We start from the raw sequence: 10000 nt of genomic DNA, 5'->3' as shown, positions 1-10000 counted from the left end.
ATAGATAGATACATACATATATACAATAATAGCGAAGTTTACTACTAGCCAATATATAAAAAGCAGAGAAACTCAAAGATATCATTTTTTCATTTAACTGCACTGTTATTAAGTAAAGATATCAAAGTATACATCAGCAGAGAGGAAATATATTCCTTTACACTGTAAAGACAAAATCTAAATTACTTCTTTTCCTGACACAGTTCTACACAACAGGATGAGAATATTCCTTATCATAGGCAAATCTTACTCATTGTGTTATTCTTTTATATCTAAATATGCATTATTTTCTTTATCATCAACCTAAATTAGTCCTTGAGAATGAGCACAAATTCAGTTTTCTGCTAGAAGTGCCATAAAAAAATATGTATTCCCAAATGGCAAGATTCTGAAAGAACAGATAGATTACCAAAAGAACTATAACAAAAGTGCACAGTATTTCCTGTCATGCTCTCGTTTTGTAGAGAGGAAAAAAACAATTACTGTAGAAAATAACAGATCTTTCATAATGATGTGGATATGTTCCTAAAGTCCAAGAAAGAATATAGTATTGGCTGTTTAACCCACACAGGACGGGTGGTACAGCATGTGTACCGCGCATTCAAAAGCCCAGTTGCCGGGCGGCACAGTATTGTGCCAGCCATTCAATTGATTTAGGCCTAATAATTCGAACGCCCCGGCATTTGGACATTCAAGGCTAGAATTCCCCCGTCGGGGATGGGTTAAAAGAGAACATAAAGAATGACCTTCTATTAGGCTATATATGATGGCAAATTAATAGTAGTAAATCTCCTTAATTCTTTTGATAGATATCAAAGAAGTACCACATGCCAAAACTCCTCTTTTCTCTGTTCAAAAGAGAACGACCCAATGACTACAAGCATTGAAATTAATACATACAGAGTTATGTATGAGGTAAAAGACAGCAGGATAAATAATTCATGGAAAAAGAGAGAAAAGGATCAATGCTAATCTGAATAAGATCATTGATAAATAGGGTATAAGATTATTTCTTTAAAAGGAAAATATATTAAACAATAAAAGAACTTGGAAATTAGTGTAATTGTTTGATAGTAAAATAAATAATGTAGAGTCAGAGCATGATTTTTTTTAAATTATATTTTTAAGCAAGTATTTTATAAATAAGAATTTCCAAGCATGTTTGAGTGCAATATTCATTTAATTACCTGTACTTCACTTTGTTTCATCTCTCATTCTTTCACTACCGCTTATTGATATACCATCCGGTACGGAATTCAACAATTCAACTCTAATTTTCTTTTAGACATTTCCATAGTGCACTTACTTATGTTTCCAATATTCTTCAGCACATTATTAACCCCTTAGATCCAATAAGCCTTTCAAAATCATAGCTTCTAGCCAGAGTCCCCAGTGCAACAGATCAGTAACTGCTTGTTGTGGCTGTTGGTCTAGGAAAATTTCTCGTTTATAGACATTAAACCGGTGACTTACCCTTAATCTATAGTGAATCCTGAGATTAATTTTTTGAAGGCCTTATAGTTAATGGGCTTAATCCCCTAAAGGCCATGCATTATGTTCAGATGAAGATTTGAACAAAATGTAGCAATATTCCACAAAACTTTGTCCTGCAGATTCCAAAAAGTACAACTCCTTATTTTTGTGTGGAATGAAATAGACTACATTTAACAGACTGTTTTCTACACTTTTACATCAGATTTAAGGGATAAAATGCTTTGAACCATTGCAAAACTATGATTATATATTATTTTATATTATTTCATTTATATGGTCTTTCAAGTACTATTATGAATACAGTAAACTTCGTTGTGCAGGACAAAATCTCAAAACACACTTCCTCGTATATCTCTTTACTTCCAAAGACTTTTTACATTTTACAAAGAATAGTAAATAGTGTACATGATTTAAATATATAACTATACAAATGGTTCATCGGGAAGCTGGGCTACCCTCACTCCTTGATGGATGAAACACGTGGATCATCGGGACGATACACTGGAAGGAAACATCAAATCCGTAATTAAATTTGAATGTTTAAAAAAAGAATTCTACAAGTTAAGAACAGAAAAATGGGTGGAAGGAGCATATATTACAGATATACAATGTAATTCTAAGATAGACAGCCAAGAAATATGTTTGTGTGTATTTTCATTAAATGAGACCCTTACCATGAAAGTTTTTATCATTAGCTACCAATTTAAAGGACCATACAAATTCATATTTTACTTAATTTTGAAAATGACTTTACAAACCTCAAAAACAATGGAAATTATGTTGGAATATAAAGCAGTTTTACTCACCAGTGTATACATAACGGTATCTCTTATTATCGGCTTTTTTGCTGTTGTAAAGCATTACTGAGCCGGTCAGAAATCCAGTACCTGCAAAAAAAAGATAAACAATGAAATGCTGGTAAAACTATTATCATCATACCTTCTTTTATGAACATGTGAACAGCAATATCATCATAACTAGATGATTCATTTGAAAGAAAGTTGAAGGTTTCTCTATGATGATCTTATTCTAATGTAGCTTTTAAGGCAGGTTGATTTATTGTTGAGAATCATCTGCCGTGACAACAATCTTGAGGCCAGACTCACCGATAAGCAGCATGACGGAGGATGTCATGACCTCGGGAATTTCTGCCCAAGCCTGGCGGTACAGCTGCGATACTGAAAGAAGAGAAGCCGTATGAGATATGTAATGTTACGGTTTGTTTGCAAGGAAGAAAAGGAAGATCAAACATTTTTGCAAGAAAGAATGTAAAACAGAGGTTTATACTTTGGATTCAAAATAGTTTTTTTTTTTTTTTTTTTTTTTTAGCGTTAACTGTGACTTTTCTTTCTCTTTTATGCCATTTACAACACCAATTTAGCTTCTCAGCCAAAGAATCCCTGCTGAATTGCCTTTCCACAGGGCACCACAGATCTGCTTGGTTAAAAAAAAAAACAAGCTCAGAGCTTCGAGGCCATAATATGACAGAGTTCTGCAAAGGCATCCCTCAAAAACATTCTGTTCCGCCATGGGAAATAAAACACTTTGACATCTTCAAAGTGTCCCTTCAAAAAAGCAAATTGAAAATAACGCACAACTGAAAGCTAAAGTAAGAAATGACATTTTGAGGCAAATTCTTGGGATTAAGCAAGAATATGAGATAAAAAAAAACTTATTTTCACTGATGGGTTGGTAACTTCAGCCACAGGTTCAGCCGTATGCGCTGCAATTGTATGCGATGCCACTGGAAGAATTAATGATGTTAGATTCAGACTCAACAAATGGGTGTCCATCCTGCAGGCAAAACTGTTTGCTTTACTTGTTGCTCTTAAGATAGCTGATCGTACACGGGATAATACTCTCATCATAACAGACTCCCTCTCGTCACTCCTTGCTATAAACTCATACAGAAATGATAACACGGGACTCGTGTCAACAGCCAGACATAGGTTAAACAGATTGTTTCTGATCCATGTAACAACTAAAATACTGTGGGTACCATCACACATAAATCTACACGATATGGCTGATGCTCTATCAAGATCATGCAGTCATAGGGATACTATTGAGTATGACATTGGTGTAACGACTGAGCATGTATGTAAGATCATAAAGAAAAAGCTCTCCACTCTGGCTGAAGCCGAGAGAAATGTTGAGCAAGACACAAGCAGATCAATCATTCACCATAACGCAATGTCCAAGACAAAGCATATCTACGGCAGTACAAACAGAGTTACGAGGCAGCTAGATGTAGTGACTGCAAGGTTACGGCTTGGCTACAAATATTATTGGGAGTATAGTGTTTCAAACAATGCGGTGGGAACTGAATGTAAATTGTGCAGTCAACCCTATTCACACACCCTTGACCACTATGTAATGATATGTCCTCTACTTGAAGAGTTTCGTGAAAGGATTGAATGTAAACCATTGTACAGTATTGCTACATCCTTTATAGTGGACGGCATTTTATCAGATATATTACGTAAACACAAGGACTTTGCCTGTAATAGATAAATTGCAAGGTCTTTCTAGAGTGATATACATGCACTACTATGTCTTATGTATAGCTTTGCCCTAGCATATCAATTGACAGCAAATAATGCTGTCCCTACGAAGTGCTGCCTTGTAGAGATTACAGAGCCAATTCCCAGCTGTCTCAGGTGAAGGCAGCAGAGAAGTTGAGGGTTGTAGTGGGGAGAGGCCTTGCTGCTGCATCCCCACCAAAAATGTTTAGGAGAGCTGAGAAGCAGCCCATGCGAGTGTGTGAGTGTAAGAGATTAAGCGTCTAGGTAAGTCACCACAAATCATAAGTACTATATAAAAGTCCCTAAGGAATGTATACTCATTGTTTTGTGATGGCCCTTTCAAGTCAATAGAAGTTCAGTCAGATTGTGCAAAGGCAAAGATTATATATAGGAAAGATAAAGGACACGAGAGAAAATCTTGTGATGTTTATATGCGTCCCAAACATTGTCTCAATAGATGGCGCCAGCTCTTTGCGACAGATTCTTGTGTCGGCTGTCTGTTTACAACTTTAAACTGTGGAATTTGATACATTAAACATGAGTGACTCGCACCCTTGCTCTCTTTGTCGCAGGAAAAAGTGTGGAAATCATCGCTTTTCCATAGATGAAGATAGGCAAGATCATATATAGTTCACAAATGCAAATATGAAAATAACGTTATACAGAGAAATAAAATATAGAAATATGCAATCTGCTAAAGCCATTGTCAGCATTGTTATTTTTTAAAATCAATATTCGTAGGTGTTCCAAATTGGTTCCAAGTCTGCAAGGACATCCAGACGCCAAATACATGAACAATATAAGTCTAGCACAACCAAATGAGACATACAGGATCAGCAGTCTTCATTTTACGAAGAAAAATCACCAAGGAATGAGACTGTATAAAGATGCCATCCCAGATCAAAATATAGGAGGTGAGTGATTTAAATATTATGCATTGTGATGTATCAGTGTGTTGACATAATTATCACCAAAGCAAATTAACCCTTTCCCGACGGGGCACGCGCTTGGCGAAATCCCCTATGCCGGGCGATTGCAATATTGCATTGGAATCGTCACACTGGCATGACGCCCCGGCACCGGGAATCTAGCTGTGTCACACAAGTGTGACGCACCGTCGTCATAGGGTTAAACAACCATTCTAGCTCATTAGACTTAGAAATACTTAATTATACTTAATTTATGCATATTAATATAGACATATTTAACAGAAGAAGCCTCGGCAGACTGCGCAATAGGTGATGCTGCTACTGACTGCAACAATCCATGGAACACTGTTTACGAAGGTATTTACAATTATTCATATACAAATTTTTTCAGTAAGTGTCTGTGTATTTACATCAAGTAATATGCTTTTTATTATAAATCAACAATTGTATTTTATCAGTAAATTGCATAAATGTTACATGATGCTTTTAATATATAATTAAAGATGTCATTGATATTTATGTTCCTCTTTCCAGACAGAGTCAATCAGAGGACTCGGATTCACCATCTATCCAATCCTCTGATGACCATTTTGACTTTGTTACTGTTCACAACAGTAGCATCGACCAGGAACTCCTGGGTTCAGCCATGAGAAGTAGTCTCAAATGGTACAAAAAGGTGTTTATGTACCTTTTTGATATGGCTATGGTGAATGCCTTCCTCCTGTTCAAGAAGGTACGTGGCAACATTGGACAGCAGCTAATATTCAGAAAGGTGGTGGTGAGGAGCCTCCTGCATGAATATTTACCACAAGCACCACAGTACAGTGGCCGAGAACGTCCAGCAGTAGCCAATGCAACTCTACGACTTCAAGGGATAAATCCTCATGTTATCAGAGAAATTGAAGGAAAGAAGTACAAACACTGTCATGTGTGTTATACACATGGCAAACAGAAAATGACCAAAGCCCAGTGCCATATTTGTAAAGTTCCTTTGTGTGTCTTCGGGTGTTTTGAGGATTACCACAATAAGGTGAAATATTGATGTGGCAATCCTCAAATGTAAATAGTTCAGTTTGTTTACATGCAAATACATGCATATGTTTCAAACTCTTTTTTATCTTTATTAAAAAATGAGTAACGGGAGAGATGATTCCACTGCACTGACAAACCTGACTGAAAAATATCGGCTCTGCACATGCGCCAACCTCACCCACAAAAATACAAAAAAATGTCGATAGTAGGCAATACCGTCACGTGATAATAACAGAACCAATAGGGAAACAATAGATCTAACCGACAAACTTATCGACAAATTGCAGACAATTGAAGGAAGAGTATTGGTCCTTAATTGAATTTCAAAATCAGTTCCGAGATGTCTACATTGTGTGTAGGGTGACGATATACATCATGGGAGTTATTTTAGTAATTTTATAAAGATAACACTGAAACTGTTACAGGACCATGGCTTACTGCCATCGGAAGTACAGTGTAAAAACTGCAATTCACCCTATACTTTTCATCCAGAGAAGGCAAGGTGGTATTGTGGCCATTGGATAAAACCAGAAAAAGCCAAGAAAAGGAAAGTGTAACTACAAGGGCACCTTCCTCCAAGGAGTTCATCTACAACCGTGGGAGGTAGTGGTGTTCATCAATTACTGGCTGCAAAAGCACTGGGACCACCACAGGATTTTTGAAAATCTTGGCTGGGCCCAGAAGACCAGTGTTGACTGGCAAAGCTTCTGCTCGGAAGTAACAGAAAACTGGTTGGTAAACCAGGAGCCGATTGGTGGGGAAGGTGTCATTGAAAAGGACAAATCTTGCTTTGGGAAAAGTAAATACACTCATATGCAGTACTGCAAGTGCTGGCTTCACATAGCATTACAGTCTCAGTTGCGGTAATCATGGCACAGTGTGAGGGGTGCTCCTGGTCATTATACAACTTCATTCGAGACATATGTGGGGAAAACGATCGCATCATGAATATTTGTTATGAACACGATCTTGTCCATCGTGAAAAGAACTGCGGCCGGTGCGGTCAGGCCGCACGGTATGACCCGAGGCGGAAGCAGTTCCGATGTGACAAGACCGTGGGGGCAAGGGGACAAAAAAAAAAAAAAAGCAGTGAGGTTGGACTGCTTCGGTGTTCAAGGGCTCCTTTTTTGAGAGGGTAAATGTTGATGTTGAAAGCTTGTTTGGTCTTTGTGAACTACTTCGTCTGGGAGTGTTTCACAGTTTGGCTCATGCAGCATGAGCTGAGACTGTACCTCGTGACCATTACTGACTGGTCCCGTTTCTGCTGAGAGGTAATGGTTCACTGGGCCCTTGACCAGCAGGGTGTCATCGGGGCCCTGGAAAAATTGTTGAAATAGACGAGAGGAAGTTCAGGCGCAACAAATACGTCGGAAGAGTGATTGACAGCCAGTCGGTCTTCGGCGGGATCTGCAGGAAGACACAAGATCTTTTCATTGGACCAGTGAGACTCTCCTTGCAGTAATAAAGGAACGGATCGCCCCTGGGTCGATCATCATCTCCATTGCTGGAAGGCCTATTGTCTCTGTCTCTCTCACGAGGGATACAGACACCTGACCGTCAGTTACACTCACAACTTTGTAGATCCCAACACTCTCATCCACACCAATCCCATCGAGAGGCAGTGGAGGGAGGCGAAAATGAAGGTGCCATTATTCGGCTGCAGGAAAAAACATTCTATTGGCTACTTGTCAAGGTGCATGTTCCTAATGCACTTCGTCGACCTGAACACCTGATTCCACCACTTCCTGCGTGCCGCGGCATCTCTCTACCCGCCGGCACAGGCTCCCTCAGTTGCGGTAATCATGGCACAGTGTGAGGGGTGCTCCTGGTCTTTATACAACTTTATTAGGGATGCTTGAGGAGAAAATGATCGCTTAATGAACATTTGTTATGAACACGGTCTTGTCACCCGTGGGAATACAAAAAAGTATCGACAGACAGCAATACTGTCACGTGATAACAATAGCACCAATAGGGAAACAATTGGTCTAACCGACAAAATGATCGACCAATCACAGACAATTGAACATAGTCTGGGTCCTTGCTTCAATTTCAGAATCAGTTTCAAGATGGCTACATTTAGTGTAAGATGTAGGTATACTCCGTGAGAATTCATAAAGATTTTTTATATAGATAACGCTGCATCACTGAAGTTATTATGTGACCATGGTGCTCTGCCAACAGAAGTGCAGTGCAAAAACTGTAAATTACCTTGTACCTTCCGTTCAGAGAAGTCAAGGTGGTATTGTGGCCGTTGGAGGAAAATATCCAAAACCAAGAAAAGAAAACCGTGTAACTTCACCGTCAGTGATTACAAGGGCACCTTCCTCCAAGGAGTTCACCTGCAACCGTGGGAGGTAGTGTGCTTCATCAATCACTGGCTGCAGAAGCACTGGGACCACCACGGGATCTTTGAGAATCTTGGCTGGGCCCAGAAGACAAGTGTTGATTGGCGAAGCTTCTGTTCAGAAGTAACAGAAAACTGGCTAGCAAACCAGGAGCCAATCGGAGGCGAAGGTGTCGTCGTAGAAATTGACGAATCTTGCTCTGGGAAAAGCAAGTACGGCAGAGGACGCCAACTGAGCAACATTTGGGTGTTTGGGGGCATAGAGAGGGAAGAAAAGAAGAGCTTCCTCATTCCCCTCGTTCCTCCTCTCACTCCGAACAGGAGCAAGGAGACATTGGTTCCCCTTATTAAGAAATATATTCTCCCCGGCTCCGTCATCTGCAGTGACGGCTGGGGAGCGTACCTTGGCCTAGACAAAGAGGGATATACCCATCGGGTAATTAACCACTCCGTGGAGTTCGTGGATCCCGGGGATCGGGACATCCACACTCAGAACATAGAAAGACTCTGGCGTGACGTCAAGGAGTGGACGAAGCGGCCTGGCAATCGGCCCGAATATTACCCTCAATATCTGTCGAGGTATATCTTCGTCAAAAACAATTATTTCTACCGACACCACGCCTTCCTAGAAGAAGTCGCTCAGCTGTACCCTCCGCAGTCCGAGCGAGAGGACGTCGTCGCTCGTGCGCCGCTACCAGACTCCGACTCAGAAGAATCTGGACCCTGACGAGCCACAACCCGGCCCCTCACACGCCTCCAATTAAGGTAAGAAGTGGTAACATTCGGAGAGGATAGTCCGTTGCCACGAAGTGGCTTGAGAAAAGGGGGGGTCCAGGAGGGGGCAAAGCCCCCCCTTGGCTAGGGCAGACCCAAAAACTAGGTTAGGTTAGGTTAGGTTAGGTTTATGGGTTGGGTTTTGATTATGCAAAAGAAAAACCTTTAAATTTCGCGCCAGAAATCGTTTATCTCCGTACCGACGGTGGCGCACGTGTGGGTAGGGAGGGGGGGGGGTGTAACTCAGCAACGAAAGGTTTCCGATGGAAATGAGTAGCGAAACTGTACAAAACAGAACGAAAACTACCAGAAAAGGTATTGTTGGATAAAGACGCAACCACACGTAGCGAAAAAACAAACCTTTGGGCATGACGTAGCTTTAATTATGACGGAACCCATAAAAACTCTTTTCTTCTGGAAACGAAAAATAACCGAGATATATTATTTTGAAAATAATTAAAAACGATTAACGGGAGAGATGATTCCACCGTCTTGACAAACATCTGACTGAAAAAATATCGGTTCTGCGCATGCGCCAACCTCCCCCGCGGAAATACAAAAAAGTATCGATAGACGGCAATACTGTCACGTGATGATAATAACACCAATAGGGAAACAACAGGTCTAACCGACAAAATGATCGACCAATCACAGACAATTGAACATAGAGTCTGGGGCCTTGCTTCAATTTCAAAATCAGTTTCGAAATGGCTACTCTGTGTGAAAGATGTAGATATACTCCGTGGGAGTTTATTAAGGTCTTTTACAAAGATAACGCTGCGTCTCTGAAACTATTACGTGACCACGGTGTTTTGCCAACGGAAGTGGAGTGTAAAAACTGTGAACTACCCTGTACCTTCCGTTCAGAGAAGTCAAGGTGGTATTGTGGCCGTTGGAGG

At 40.2% G+C, this 10000-nt stretch overlaps 3 protein-coding genes and 1 pseudogene across 3 annotated transcripts in view; 3 read left to right on the top strand and 1 right to left on the bottom strand.

The window, feature by feature from the left end:
- Positions 1–1834: 1834 nt before the first annotated feature.
- Positions 1835–10000, bottom strand: part of LOC122264029 (NADH dehydrogenase [ubiquinone] 1 alpha subcomplex subunit 3-like) — a 10152-nt gene continuing 1986 nt past the window's right edge. Inside the window, exons 2-4 of the mRNA XM_086531177.1 lie at positions 2601–2672; positions 2301–2381; positions 1835–1995 (exon numbers count right to left, since the gene is read on the bottom strand). Of these exons, the coding sequence (XP_086387303.1) occupies positions 1952–1995; positions 2301–2381; positions 2601–2672 (197 nt within the window). The 3' untranslated portion in view covers positions 1835–1951. The remainder of the gene's footprint in view (positions 1996–2300; positions 2382–2600; positions 2673–10000) is intronic.
- LOC147467626 (uncharacterized) lies at positions 7078–7731 on the top strand (annotated as a pseudogene).
- On the top strand, positions 7858–9054 carry LOC147467625 (uncharacterized). The gene is made up of 2 exons (XM_086531184.1): positions 7858–7891; positions 8090–9054. Exons 1-2 carry the CDS (start codon positions 7858–7860, stop codon positions 9052–9054), a joined length of 999 nt encoding a protein of 332 aa, XP_086387310.1.
- LOC147467624 (uncharacterized) overlaps positions 9809–10000 on the top strand; it is a 1035-nt gene continuing 843 nt past the window's right edge. Inside the window, exon 1 of the mRNA XM_086531183.1 lies at positions 9809–10000. This exon is cut by the window's right edge and continues 843 nt beyond it. Within this exon, the coding sequence (XP_086387309.1) occupies positions 9809–10000 (192 nt within the window).

This window comes from Penaeus japonicus, unplaced genomic scaffold (genome assembly GCF_977035675.1).
Source record: "Penaeus japonicus unplaced genomic scaffold, GWHDUDI00000001_assembly GWHDUDI00000035, whole genome shotgun sequence".
Taxonomy (NCBI): domain Eukaryota; kingdom Metazoa; phylum Arthropoda; class Malacostraca; order Decapoda; family Penaeidae; genus Penaeus; species Penaeus japonicus.
This window is presented reverse-complemented; position numbering and strand designations above follow the sequence as displayed.